This window comes from Tachypleus tridentatus, chromosome 13 (genome assembly GCF_004210375.1).
Source record: "Tachypleus tridentatus isolate NWPU-2018 chromosome 13, ASM421037v1, whole genome shotgun sequence".
Taxonomy (NCBI): domain Eukaryota; kingdom Metazoa; phylum Arthropoda; class Merostomata; order Xiphosura; family Limulidae; genus Tachypleus; species Tachypleus tridentatus.
The window spans coordinates 133,136,523-133,151,421 of NC_134837.1; the positions used below are offsets into that span (position 1 = coordinate 133,136,523).

General features: G+C 37.5%; 1 protein-coding gene across 4 annotated transcripts in view; it reads right to left on the bottom strand.

Moving 5' to 3' along the window:
- The window catches only part of LOC143237773 (choline kinase alpha-like), a 60,981-nt gene that overhangs the window by 35,914 nt on the left and 10,168 nt on the right, over nucleotides 1-14,899 (bottom strand). For 2 of the 4 annotated variants that reach the window (XM_076477351.1, XM_076477349.1), the window contains exon 2: nucleotides 684-806. In XM_076477351.1, the coding sequence (XP_076333466.1) occupies nucleotides 684-775 (92 nt within the window). In that variant the 5' untranslated portion in view covers nucleotides 776-806. Of the gene's footprint in view, nucleotides 1-683; nucleotides 1,281-1,607; nucleotides 1,897-14,899 lie in introns of those variants that run through there. The other 2 variants (XM_076477350.1, XM_076477348.1) reach the window with 2 other exon arrangements.

Sequence of the window (14,899 nt, forward strand, 5' to 3'; positions counted from 1 at the left end):
AAAAGGCCCATTATTTATTTTAAAAGAGCAACTAAAATCTATAATCACAAAATTATTGCATCATAAATAAAAAAGAGGGAAAACTAAGGATTTAGTGGTTAGCGTACAGGAAAGTCTAAGGCTCGAGCCCAGAATGTGCGGTTGAATACCTGTACTTTCCAGCTGCAGGTGCGTTATAAAAGCTACAGTCAGGCCCTCTCTATTCGGTTAGTAGTTTCCGTGCAGGGTACTGTTAAGTTATTTCCTTTCCTCCGATCAAGAGTTCATTAGGAACTACTTGTTCTAACCTACATTCAATCGATTGTTGCGTAAAGTCAGTTCTAGTTGAAAATATCAAGTATTAAACTAAAACTAAGGCTGAAATATAAAATTTTCGATTCTTAGACATAAACAGTGCAAACGTAATAAATATAATACATTCTATCCTTGAGCGCAACTCAAAATTCTTTATTTTGTTGTTGTTGTTTTTAATTATGCCAGTATGCACTAAAAGACCACGTTGGATTATAGTACCAGAATAAAATGTAACTTATGACAACAAAGTATAGAATTTCGAATTAACAAAGAAATTTAAATTGCCTTCCTATAAATTAATTAAAAGTTTTAACTTTCAATATTGAAAGGTTAACTTTCATCTGTGGCTTTGATCGAAGGTATACAAGAAAAATAACTGAAAGACATACCTTAATGCAGTAAACACCATATCGTTACTGGAAATACTTTTCCACGAACCGCTAAGGTAATCTCGACAAAGTTGATATGCCTTGTCCTTCATCTCTTTGTCGACAGTATCTTTTGGCACTCGGCTGAAATTATTCATTGTTTACAAAAAATATAAAATAATAAAAACATAAAAAAATAAAATAATAAAATAAAGTTTTGAAACGGTAACTTAGCAACCCAACTGTTTCATATGTTAGTTTCGGTACAACGTTCATATACACATAATCAGTAGATATATAGACTGGTGAAGACGCGTCTTATGCCTGTGATGAAAGATATAAAGACTGGTGAAGACAAATCTCATGCCTCTGGTGATAATAACTTTACTATCATTACGGGGAACGCACTAAGATAATAAATACCCGAAATACCCCTACATGGAAACTATCTTCAAGGCTAACTTCGACGTTAATTAAGGTACGACATCTGTGTAGAGGCCCCATTACTATTGGTATCTGATACTTCTGGAAAATACACTTTAGAAAAATAGAATGTGCTCATAACAATTATAATAAAAATATTATCTAAAAGTAATAAAAATTATCTGCTGTAAACTTTCTGGTATAATTAGGTACGTTCAATAAAACAAACAAAGATCATAAACACATAACTCTGATGTATTCGTGTTTCATATCATAAACTCTATACACATTCCTAAACGGTTGTTTGACGTTTTATGGTGCAAAGCAACTAGGCTATCTGAGCCAAACAACCGTTAGAAAATTAAAAATAAGGTAAACTTATTTAAAATGTGTAAAAAGGAAGTGTGTTAAAACAAAACAAATGTCAATTTTTGCATGAAAATTTAAATAGCTTTAAAAAAACTAATAGCCTATAACAGTGTAACTGGCGATCGTGACACTGTTCAACATCAAGGAGTAAACCTGTGGACAAAAGAAGTCTGAAACAGTAACGTCGTTCAGAGTTGTAACGATGGCAACAGTAAAATGTGAACTGTTATGACGTAGGTGTCACACAGACTACATATTGGCGGTTCAGTTCCGGATAAAAGAAAACGATGAGTTAAAAATCTGTGACCAACGCGTAGCCTAGTTAGCACAACTCCCTCCCTCCGATCCTTGTGGAAATAAGACGGCCAATGCCCAATAGAAGATTTTATCTGGAAAAGCTTATCACGTGTTCACTCCAAGTCGACTGCCAACTGGCACGGAGCCAAGCCTTGTATACAGGACCATAGTCCATGTATGAAACAGGCACAGCACGGAGCCGAGCCTTGTATACAGGACCATAGTCCATGTATGGAACAGGCACAGCAGTGATAATGCCAGAGCAGACAGGTTCAGCTGCAGTGTCAGCGAGCTCTTCCCGTGAATAGCAACGTGGCCTGGTGTCCAGAAAAACTAGATAGAAGTAGATGTTAAAGATGAATGAGACAATCAGTTTTGAATATCGACGAAAATAAGGTAAAGCGATGCCAGGGCCAGTAGAGAGATAAGCGAGTCTGTATAAATAGTACAATTCGAGTACTGCTTATGTTCTATGCGACTAAGGGCAAGAGAAATGGCATACAGTTCGACAGTGAACAAAACAAACCATGGTATAGCCCACAGTCACCCGATTTCAAACATTCAATTGGAGTGAAGGATGGTTCGAAAGATGTTCGGCAAAGAGAAGACGGTACTTCCAATCTGGAGTTGTCACCTTTCTCAGATGACTCAAAGAAATGTTACACTTGGAAGTGGTAATGAGCCACGGTGGGATGGGTTGACCAGTCGATACAGCAATGTTATCCAAGGAGAGACCAAATTCATCCAGTTGTGCCTGGATACGAAGGCCAAACGAAATTATGGCAATTCGTCTGTTCTGGAAAGGCATGACCCACTGAGGAAGGAAAATACAACCCCAGGTGAGATGATGTGATAAGGATAGAAGTTTCGTAGCATACAGTAAAGACAGTTGCAAATGACGGAGGTACAGAAGAGGTTCATGAGACTTTGTGTACAAATTCTGGACTGAGGAAGTGCAGAAAGCCCCTTGGAGAGCCAAAGCCCCTGATGATAAATGGGGTCCAGCATCTTCAAGGCTGAGGTCCTGGCAGAGCCATAGATCAAAAACACCTAGTACAGTTTCGATAAAATGGAAGCACGATAGATCTTTAGCAAAAAACATCGATCTGCACCCCAAGAGGTAAAAGAGAGGACATGAAGGATGTTCAGTGCCTTCGTACACATGATTCGTAGCTTCTTGATGTGTGGTATAAAGTTCAGCTTACGATCTAAGCCCGAAGAATTTTGCATCAGGGACCAAGAGAAGCGCAACTTCACTGACATGGAGTTCGGGATTGATGGAAGAGTGCATGCAAATTGTTTTAGAGAGAGAAAAGTTAAAACCGTTTGCTGAGGTCCACTTCCTTAAACGACTGAGGACAGTCTGCAGCTGCCAATCAATAAACCTAATGTTCAACGACTGACACCAGATGTGGAAGTCGCCGACACAGAGTCCGTTTACAAAAGTAGGAGGGATTTGTCCAGTGATAACACTAATCTTTTTACTGAAAAGCATAACACTCAAGATACAGCCCTGACGGACTCCAAGTTCCTCTAGGAGAGAACGGAAAAGTGTCAAACCCACACGAACTTGAAATCGCCTGCTCATTAAAATTTTTTAAATAAAATTGGCAAATGGCCATACGTGAAAATCTCTCAAAGTGCCATACCTCCACATACTATTGTAAGCCTTCTCAAGATCAAAGAATACTGACACAAGATGTTGTTGCTTGAGAAAGTCTTCTCTGATTGACGTTTCAAGTCGAATCAGGTTGTGCAGAGTGAAGTGCTTTCAACAGAACCCACACTGGGTGGGCGAGAGGAAATTGTTTGATTCGAGGAACCAAACAAAACGAGCAATAACCATCCTCTCTAAGGTCTTACAGAGATGGTTCGTCAAAGCAACTAAATGGTAGTTTGAAGGAATCTTGGGATCCTTCCCAGGCTTGGAGAGAGGTAGACAATAATCTGATGCCAAGCATCAGGACAAACATTCTACTGCCAAATCCAGTTAAAAACAACCATAAGAAAAGCAAGAGAGAGATGGCACAGCATCTTCGGTCCAACCAATATACTACCAGACCAATGAAGAGCCAGCTTGAGGTCCATCAGTGTAAAAGGGCTATTACAGTCATAGAGATGATCAGCCAAAAAAGAAAGAGGCAATCGCTGTGCCTGAGTCTTGATAACTGAGAAGGTGGAGGATGAATCAGAAGTTCAAGAAACTTAGCAAAAGCTTTCGCCGAGAGTATCGACGATGCTCTGGGCATCAGCAACTTCCTAGCCATCGGAAACAAGATCAAAAGGAGACAGAAGTATATTGCCCACTGACCTTCTGAATCTTGTCCCATATGTCTTTGGAATTGGTGGTAAAAGAGATGCTGGTTGTGTATTTAATCCAATATTCCTTCTGGGTTTGACGTCTTTCCTGCCAAACATGTGCAAGAGCTTGCTGAAAGTAATGCAGTTCGAAAGTGTGGGATATCTACTAAAGGTATCCCAGGCCCGTTTTTGAGCTTTCTGTGCCATATGGCAGGCAGAATTCCACCAAAGATGACTATACCATGGAAAACGCGTCGATGTATTAGATATAGATTGAGAAGCTGTTTGGACAATACAGTCTGTTACTGCTGCCACACACTCGTCTACTGATGGCAGGATGATGTTCGGAGAGAGCAGTGAAAGAGGTCCAGTTGGCTTGGTACAGCTTCCATCGAGGCACACAGGTCAGGTGGCATTGACTAAGGCCAGTCTCTCTCAAAATGATAGGAAAGTAATCACTGTGCATTGGGTTAGAGTCAACCCTCCATGAAAAGTAAGAAAAAAAATGAAGGGGAGCAGACCAAGACATCAGTAGCAGTAAGAGACTGATTAGGTGCATGAAAATAAGTATGAACACCTGTATTTAAAAGAGAAATGTTGTGATCCTAGAGCATACGCTCTATGTAGCGGCTCTTCCCATCAATATCAGCCCCTCTCCAGAGGGGATTATGTCCATTAATTTCTCTCAGGATTAAAAAGGGAAATAGCAACTGTTCAATGAGATAGGTAGTGATGGTACATCCCAAGGAAAACGAATGGCTATGGCCTTCAAGGGTGTGTCGAGTGGCAAAGTCATGCTGACTGACTAGCAGTGCTACTCGTCCATCACACAACCTGTCATTTCTATACAAAGAAAACTACCGAAAGGTGACTGTATCAGCAGGTTTCAGGAATGTTATTTGTAAGGAAAGACACACAGGATGGTAAGAATCAATTAGTGCTTTGATGTCATCACATTAGAACGTAAATCTCGACAGTTCCACTGCATCAAAGTAGACATTTTTACTTATGCATAGAAATATTGGGTAGAAAACTCTTCTGTTTTTGACCACGTCTTTTTCTTTATTTTCTTTATTATAAAGAAGTCTATCAACTTTCATGGATCCTGCCCTGGGACGATTGAACAAGTTTCTGTCGTTGGAAAAAGACTCCAGTGACTGAGGGTGTGAACAAATGACCATTCTGCATCTCGGGGCTGGAAAAGAAGATTTACCAAAGGAAATGCCAGAACCTAGAGCCAAAAGAAGTGGATCTGGGGAGCCACTGGAAGACGTAATGTGGACAAAAATGGGAGTAGACATTATCTCGTCTACTCTCTTGATCATGGAGAACAAAAGACTCTTCAAGTGATTTGAAAATGACTCTGTTGGAGGCACGGACAGATCTTTATGCACTACCACTGCAACAGTGGAACAAAGTGCAACAGCATATGTCCAAGATGGAGTGGAGAACATCATTAATTTTCGAGTTTCTAGACAAAAGATATTATCTGCAGTCTCTAAACGTTGTACCTTTTTCTCCACCACCCACTTAGGGCAAGAATGAAAGTACTAAAGGTGTGAACCACTGCAGTTGACACAGTGTGGTTCAAGTTCGCATTTGCAAGCGTCGTAGTCTTTGCTACTGCAACGACCACACATTAAAGTTCCATAACAAGAGGTCTTTGAATGTCTGAATCTCTGTCACTGAAAACACCGGAGAGAGTTTGGAATATATGGCCTAACCTTACAATTTAAATGTCCTGCTTTGATAATGGCAGGTGGACGTTGCGATGTGAACGTCAAAATAATTACATTTGCAGGTATTATAATTCTGTCTTTGTGAGTAGAGATTCGGCGCACTGTAGAAACCAGCGAGAACCTCCGACTCGAGAATGTTCTTTAAATCCCTCTCCATTATTATTCCTCTAGAAAAATTCAAAGTTGCATGGGGAGTAACCTCTATGGGTATATCTTCGATGCTCCTCGAATTCAGAAGGAGTTTAGTATGTTGTGGTGAAGATACTTCTACCTAAATGTCTCCATATCGTAACTTTCTTACTGACTTCCAGGAGCCAGCAAGCCCCTCTAATCCCTTTTGAATTATAAAGGGAGACATTTGCCCTAATGATTTATTGGATAAGGAGTGCATGATTAGAAATCGAAGTACAGAATCTGACAGAGATGGTGACTGTACAACAGTCTTCCATGCGTGATCGTTTTCTGATAATCTGTTTTTCTCAATTTTTTTTTCAAGTGTGGGAATATCCATAATAAAGGGAGTACATTTCAGTGCCCACTGACCCCACTCACCATAAAGCCCTACGAGGGGACGCACTACAATGCCAATCAAGAGCATTGCAGCAACGCCAGGGTTTCTTGAGCACTATACCCAAACATCAGCATCAGACACAATGTCCACAACAACACCCACTGAGAACGTCCAACACTGGTACTCGACTGATCTTAGCCAGCCGACTGACCAAGGAGGGCTACCCCAAGGCCGCCCGTGTACAAGAATTCAGGATCAAAGTGGTGTGTTAGGGTGGGACCTCTCAACCACTAGGATCCTCTCCTCCCTTACACTGATATTTAGATCTGTGAAGGAAGTAAACTGAAAGACCAGAACCTTCTCTGGAAGGTCCCCTCACCACGTGCAAAAATCCACACCGAGAAGTCCTAAATGAAGAACAATCAACACCTTTAGAAGTTGTCATAAAGTAAAACTAAAACTTTATTTTACACTATTTATACCTAATTTATGCAAAGTCATTTTTATTTCTACAGTTTTGATTTTGAAAGTAAAATCCCAGGCTAACTTTCCCGTTATTTTTAAATTTCTTTTGGAAAAAAATGGCAATTTAGTTTGATTTCTATGGCTCATTTTTTCACATTTGTTTCTCTTCGTAACTTGGATTCAATGGTAGCGTATAAGGCTGAGAATTTTAAAAGTCCAAGGTTCAAGCCACGATTATTCCGAACACGCTCTGTTCTTTCAGCTGAAGTTGTTTTATAACTATAACTGTCAATTTCGCGATTCGATTGAGGCAAACTACATAGGATCGAGAATGTTGTTGGCAGGTTGTGCTTTGATCAGAAATTCTAAATTAGAGATGAGCATTTCCAAACTTTGAGTCTTTGATACTGCTGTTTACCCTCCTGCGTCGCATAAAGTGTTGTTCAGCCAGGTTAAAAATATCTTTATATAAAACTAAGATCCACTGTAATGGAACCACAACAATTTATATCAATAAAAGTTTCGACACTAAAGCACGTGCTCTTCATTACAACGTTTCTTTGTGAGTAAAACACATAAAGCTTATTTTATAACAGAAGTTCTATCAAAGCTTATGACGTCAGAAAGAGCTCAGATTAGTGATCTTCGGATGTGCCGAAGTCTGACATCCTATGATTAGTTAACTTTCCACAATCATTTTTCAGACATAATTTTTGGTATGATGTAGCTGGAAATTATCAAAATAACGATAAAACCACAACTAATGTAAAAAGAAGAAATCTGAAAAGTTCGCTAGTCCATCTTAATCAAAGCCGATCCACTTTTTGACGTCGTAAGCCCCGAAGAAACTTGGAACTTCCGTTTTAAATTAAAACGTGTGTGTGTGTTTCTCTCACAAACAAAAGTTCAAATGAAAACGACACAAGCAAGTATAAAAATTTATATTCATATAAATATTGCTGTTATTCAGTTATCGTATACCTAAACTTAACTTTATTGTAAACTACACGGTATTGTGTAATTCCTTACTATTATTTCCTCTGTGCAATTTTGTTTTCGAAAGAAATGTACCAATTACAAGATGCCCCTCCAAAAAAAAAACAAACGTATCCCTCGTTTAAATTAAGCAGCTTCTGTATATCGACTCTATACGTTTATTTTGATTTCTAATAATACTGGAGAATGTCTAAAAATAAACCCCAAACTACTGACGAATTAAAGCAACAGACCACAAATGCTTTCCATCGAATTAGAGTTGAAAATTGTGCAACGGAATGTCGGGCATTTTATCATAGATGTCATAATTGCTTTAATACTGGTGTAGCTCAGTTGAGTATCTCAAATAATGCAGCAATGTACAGTGAATTAATTGTATAAAATAGTAATAAAGATATTTTGCTGGCTTGTAAGTTCATTTACTTTTGTCATATGAACATTCAAAATGGAGGTACATTTGTGGGCCATCTTGTATGAGACATTTCTACATATTTCTATGTCTTTACGTTGTTACAGATCTTAAAAATTAAGCTTGTGAGAAACAAGTTTCGTCCCACTCTAAATGCCCTTTAAAAAAAATGGTTTCTCGCATTCTGAAAGTCAATTTGTTCTGAGAATACCTACAATTTTAAGCATACCGGGGAAAAAAACCAAAAAAGCACCAAGTTATCTTCAAGGCCAAACTTCAAATGTTTAAATCAATAAAGTCTCTGATTCTCATCTTTTCTTCGGATATTCACTGTAAAATAATTTGAAAAACCGGATTACACCTTTTTGCTGATGCCATTCATTCAACTCAGTAAATAATAGTTCAGAATTATAAACATCCTTGCAAATATAATTCTTTAATTTAACAAAATAAACAGATAAATAAAACAACTCTCTAAAGTAATAACTGTATGCAAACTATCTAACTTTATGCTCACCAGAACTGAAGAATAAATGTTTTCTTGGTTTGAGATTTTCTGTCACGTTTTAAACTTATTTGCCCTCTATGAAACTTGTTAGAACAATTAAAAAATAAAGTATTAACGTGAATAGTAATAAACCATTCGATAACACTGACATTGAAATTTCAGGTTTGATACTGAGTGTTTGTCACACTTCCTATTCAGTGATTCTTAAAACAGATTATCTACTGAACAATATGTTACTTTGTCTGATTTTGTCAACTCTGACTGTACTCTGAGAAGATAAATCACGAATAACTTTGTTAAAGGTGATATCATTTCTGAAGAAAGTTACGTTAACATTAGTTTTTGTTTTTTTAATGGAGTGCCTAAACTTACTAAAACTAATTGTCTCATTCGACCCATAGCATCTAACTTTGGTATTTATAATCATAAATTAGTATGCTTTTGGTTTATTTTATAAAACCGTTCACTTCTGATAAATAGTAAGAGATAGTTTTAAGTTGACCAAGTATATTATGTATGCACATTTCTTTGAACCCGTATACGATGCCAGTTTAATGGCGAACCGTTATACACTTCGATCTCGCACAAAGTAATTGACATACGTGCTAACTTGATTTTTTAGGATTTTGACGGGTTTAACTAAAAATGTCTCTCCTAAGGCTGTTTCATTTTGTAACAAATGATCCTATTTTCTGTTTCAAGGAAAATTTTATGATCAAATAACTGATACAGCAATAGGGTTTAAATTTGTTGTTTATCTAATCTAACGTTTTTGCCTTTTTACCACGATAAGTTAGGCTTAGAGCCGCGTCCAAGTGATTTTAAGCCGATCCCGTTTGAATGGTACGTTGATGATGCCTCTGTACTCTTTAAATAAAAATGTCATGTTCAGAAGGTATTAAATTTAGATGAGACATCGAAACATTAACATTACTCTTGAAGAATAAAAGACTGCATTACCATTTTTAAACCATATTTTAAATCACAAGAAAAGTTGAAGGTATCGTGTGGTCACAAACAAAAGCTACACGAGGGCTATCTGCGCTAGCCGTCCCTAATGTAGCAGTGTAAGACTAGAGAGAAGACAGCTAGTCATCACCACCCACCGCCAAACAACACACCGGTCCCACGACATGTCACATAGCAGTTCGAACCAAACTAAACCTCAAATTGAATGCTCGCCCTTTCAGCCGTGGGGGTGTTCAATGTTACGGTCATTCCCACTATTCGTTGGTAAAAGAGTAGCCCAAGAGGCCTGGCATGGCCAAGCGTGTAAGGCGTGCGACTCGTAATGCGAGGGTCGCGGGTTCGCGCCCGCGTCGCGCTAAACATGCTCGCCCTCCCAGCCGTGGGGGCGTATAATGTAACGGTCAATCCCACTATTCGTTGGTAAAAGAGTAGCCCAAGAGTTGGCGTTAGGTGGTGATGACTAGCTGCCTTCCCTCTATTCTTACACTGCTGCCCCTCGCTAGTACAGCGGTAAGTCTACGGGTTTACAACGCTAAAATCAGCAGTTCGATTCCCCTTCGGTGGGCTCAGCAGATAGCCCGCTGTGGCTTTGCTATAAGAAAACACACAAACACTTACACTGCTAAATTAGGGATGGTTGGCGCAGATAGTCCTCGTGTAGCTTTGCGCGAAATTGAAAACAAACCAAACTTCGTGACGTCATTGTGTGTAATCGACAAATTTTTATACAATTCTTTACTCAGATGTAAAACTTTTCTACAAGCACTTCTTTATTCTCGGGTTACACATATGAGTTCTACAAAGTGATAAACCCCCTTTTTTATTTAAAAACACAAAGTCAGAGTGACTTTAAAGAAAACACACTAACCAATATAGTTGAAGCTTTATCTTCTCTCAGCTATCACTGTTTTCATGTGAGATAATATGTTATTATGATAATATGTATTAATAGACTTACGGTAGCAAAAAGAAAGTTACAAAAAAGCAAAAGAGTAAAACGAGAGTTTATATTGGTTAATTGCCAAATTGATGTCCTTTTTAGCAATCACACATAGTCAATGTTAAAACAAAAAACCCATATGTTTTTTTTTATTATTATTTCACAGATACGCGAAACTTGGAACGCACACTTGGGAAGTGTCGGTATGGGAATTTCTACTATATTGCCTTAAGAACTTAGCGTGAATGTTTTTATATTTTGATTTACATCAGAGAACGTTGTTTTTGCATTTTAAAATATTTGGTATATGGCCTAACAATTTCAAGGAACTTTAAAGTAAAATGATACCCAGTTTACCCCTGAAGAAGAAAGGTCCACCTTTCGAAAACGTTCGATTTATGGGGTTTTATTCATTTTTGGAAGAAAAAAGTGTTAGACTTCTTAGCTACTTAAAGATGACACCCATATTCTGATAAAATGAACCTTTTATCACATATTTGTATACAGACCTATAAATATTTATTCGTGTAAAGAAGAGTTCGTAACAGAATTAACTTTCTTAAATCATTTTGCATCTGAAAGAATATTCAAATGTAATATTACTACTGATGGAACTTACGATACATTTTGTAGTAAGTCAAAACTTCACAGTTTGTCAGACTTATTTTCAGAGAAACGATATTTGGTCTGTCACATATACAGGTAATGTTTTTAATGATTGCCTTAACTTCTGTGTAACAGTTTCACTTCATGTTAAATGTAGACACTGCTAGTCTTAAAAGTAAATTTCGTAATTATGAAATTTATTGTAAGCGTGGTCTAATATACATTGGAAAAACGTATGGAAATTTAAAATTAAAACTTAATTAACAAAAATTACCTGAAGGAAAACAGAAAATTAGTGGATCAGTTTAGTTGAATGTATGGCAAACGATCCTCTTTTTCATAGTATTAAATGGAATATTGTCAAATTGATTAAGTATTCTATTGATAAATTTGACTAATACAAAGGAACTATAAGAAATATTTAATAATAGGAAGATAACTTCGAATGATGATTCTGATCCAGTGATTGCAGAATTTTATTTCTGGTAGTCTGTTAAAAAAAAAAAGGATAGGTAGGTGGCATCACCGAGTGTAAGTTGGTCGAAGTGTAGTATTATACAAAATAGAAAAGATTTATAAACATTGAAATCGTTTCTGTTGGAGGTAAAAACCACATAAAAATGTATATGAATGGAACCATGTTCCAGATTTCCACGTTAGCTATTTTTTTAGGTATCACATATGATTCTAATTCAAACTGAAAAACCCATATTAACCAGATCAGAACCAAAATGAAGAGACGCCCAAATTAAGTCAAAAACCTGTCAGGTAATAGTTCAGAAACTTCAACACAGAACGTCATTAAAATATACATATAGTATATACGACCAGTAATTGAATATGCTAGTCCAGCATAGACTGTATGTTTAAAGTTAAGCACAAAGCTCACGATGGACTATCTGTGCTCTGCCAACCACTGGTATCGAAACCCTGTTTCTAGCGTTGTAAGTCTGCAGACATGCCGCTATGTCACAGCAGGGCACCAGCATAGATAAACATTTCACCAACTCTAATGAAAAAAGATACAATTACAACCAATACAACACCTGATACTCACTGGAAAATATTCGAACCACAAGTTCGAATTTTCTACACAAACATAGAAACAATAAACGATAGACTCTTATATTGTTCAAATAATTATTATACGAACAATATGAATAAGAACGAGTTACTTACGTCACTGTCTCATAATATCATACATGATGAAAATATGCCTAAGTACTTCTTCCCAGTTGATATGTACTTTAACAGTAGGAACAGGCCACCTAGTGGTAGACTTTAAATATAAATATCATTTAACTAGTTTATAATAGATGTATTAATCAAGGTATTTGTATCTTTTACTATTGTCATGAATTAGTGAAATGAATGTGTCACAACATACGAAACTGTTTATCGTGTGTAAGACTATACACGCCAAGAGAAAAAAAATGTATATTCCGATATAAAATGCCGCACGTGGTATATGTATGGATATAGCTTTAAAAGCTGTTGTTTTAGCTAAAGGTGTAAATGGTGTACAACCCTAACATATAATTCGTGTAGTATTTAGCAAATCAAAAGGTCGGTTTTTAAGTAGGAGTCAGCGCGTTCATTAAAGTTTTTAAAGTATTTTGTTGGTTTAGTTTGAATTTCGTGTAAAGCTACACGAGGGCTATCTACACTAGCCGTCCCTAATTTAGCAGTGTCAGACTAGAGGGAAGGCAGCTAGTCATCACCACCCACCACCAACTCTTGGGCTACTCTTTTACCAACTAATAGTGGGATTGACCGTAACATTATAATGTTCCCACGGCTGAAAGGGCGAGCATGTTTGATGTGACGGGAATTCAAATCTGCGACCCTCCGATAAAAATCGAGTGCCTTAACCATCTGGCCATGCCGGGCCTTTTAAAGTATTTAAATTGTATAGTTTTTAACATAGTCCCATGTATCTTTTACTCTAGTTTGTTTGTAACACTCCATTAACTGTTAAGTGGGTTAAGGCGTGCGACTCGTAATCTGAGGGTTGCGGGTTTGCATCCCCGTCGCACCAAACATGCTCGCCCTTTCAGCCGTGGGGGCGTTATAATGTGATGGTCAATCCCACTATTCGTTGGTAAAAGAGTAGCCCAAGAGTTGACGGTGGGTGGTGATGGCTAGCTGTCTTCCCTCTAGTCTTACACTGCTAAATTAGGGACGGCTAGCGCAGATAGCCCTCGTGTAGCTTTGCGCGAAATTCAAAAAACAAACAAAACAAACTGTTAAGTGATTGCTGGTTTTGTTTACTGGGACTAATTTCTGAAGACCGTAAGGTAGAAATTATTTTTTTTGTTATTGGCTTTAAGATTGAAATTGTTTGTTAAAATTATTCTTACCACTAGAGGGAAAGTTTTTAAGTGGTCCCCCGCTGAGACAGCGATAAGTGTACGGATTGACAACGCTAAAATCAGGAGGTTCGATTCCCGTCGATAGACACAGCAGATAGTCCGATGTTGCTTTGCTATAAGAAAAAAAAATTTTGAGGGCCATAACTTGTTTTAATATATTTCTACTTTCACTGCTACTTGCCACGCGTTGATTAAACATTAAGTACAGCGACGCAATAGGCTACCTGTGGCTACCTGTACTATGTGGACCACGAGTATCAAAACGTGGTTTTTAGCGATATGAGCAATCGGACTTGGCAGTGGGGGCGTTAGGAAAGACACCTAAGTATATTCCAAATTTTTGATCGATGAAATCGAGTCTGGTTAAAAAGTTAATATTGCATCATTGTGTAGTTCTTAGACGTTATTTGTATGAAAGAGAGAAACTTCAATTATTTTCTTTTTATACTGTTTTTTAAAAACATAAACTGTGTGTATTTTTATTGCCAATCATACAAGATAATGTAACGGTTATGACGTACTACTGTTACATTTGTCACAAACCAATGTTGTAGAGTTTTTATCTTAATGAAATATCTGCGAATTTCACTTAAAAAAAAATATACACCACTGACTTAACTGCGTTTACGGTCGAAAATACCTTTAACAAGCGGAACTCATCTGACGAAACAATGCATTATAATTGTTGCACGTGTGGGCTTAATAATAGTATATTTAGTCAGATTTGCTCATTACTGGCTTTATTTTTAGTTGCGGATGAACTGTTCTGAGTTTGTTTGTTCGTTCTTGTTTTTTCCTAGCATAAACGTGTTAAGGCGTGCGACTCGTAATCTGAGGGTCGCGGGTTCGCATCCCCGTCGTGCCAAACATGCTCCCCCTTTCAGCCGTGGGAACGTTATAATGTGTCGGTAAATCCCACTATTCGTTGGTAAAAGAAAAGCCCAAGAGTTGGCGGTGGGTGGTAATGACTAGCTGCCTTCCCTCTAGTCTTACATTACTAAATTAGGGACGGCTAGAACAGATAGCCCTCGAGTAGCTTTGTGCAAAATTAAACAACAACAACAAATATTCAGCTTATAACTCCGTCATCTATAGACCGATTCGAGATCAAATTACAGTTTTTGACTCCGGAGGTTAAACCGGATTGATGTATTTGACCACTCTCAAGGTCTCATAGATTAATTTATACTAATTCTGTTTAAAATAATTTCAATTTGTAGGTATACTGGTAGATATCCTGATGAATAATAAATTCGAATCGGTTACACGTGCACCCCATGTTTATTATTGTTGGAGCACAAATATATGACTAATAAAATGGAAAGAAAAAAA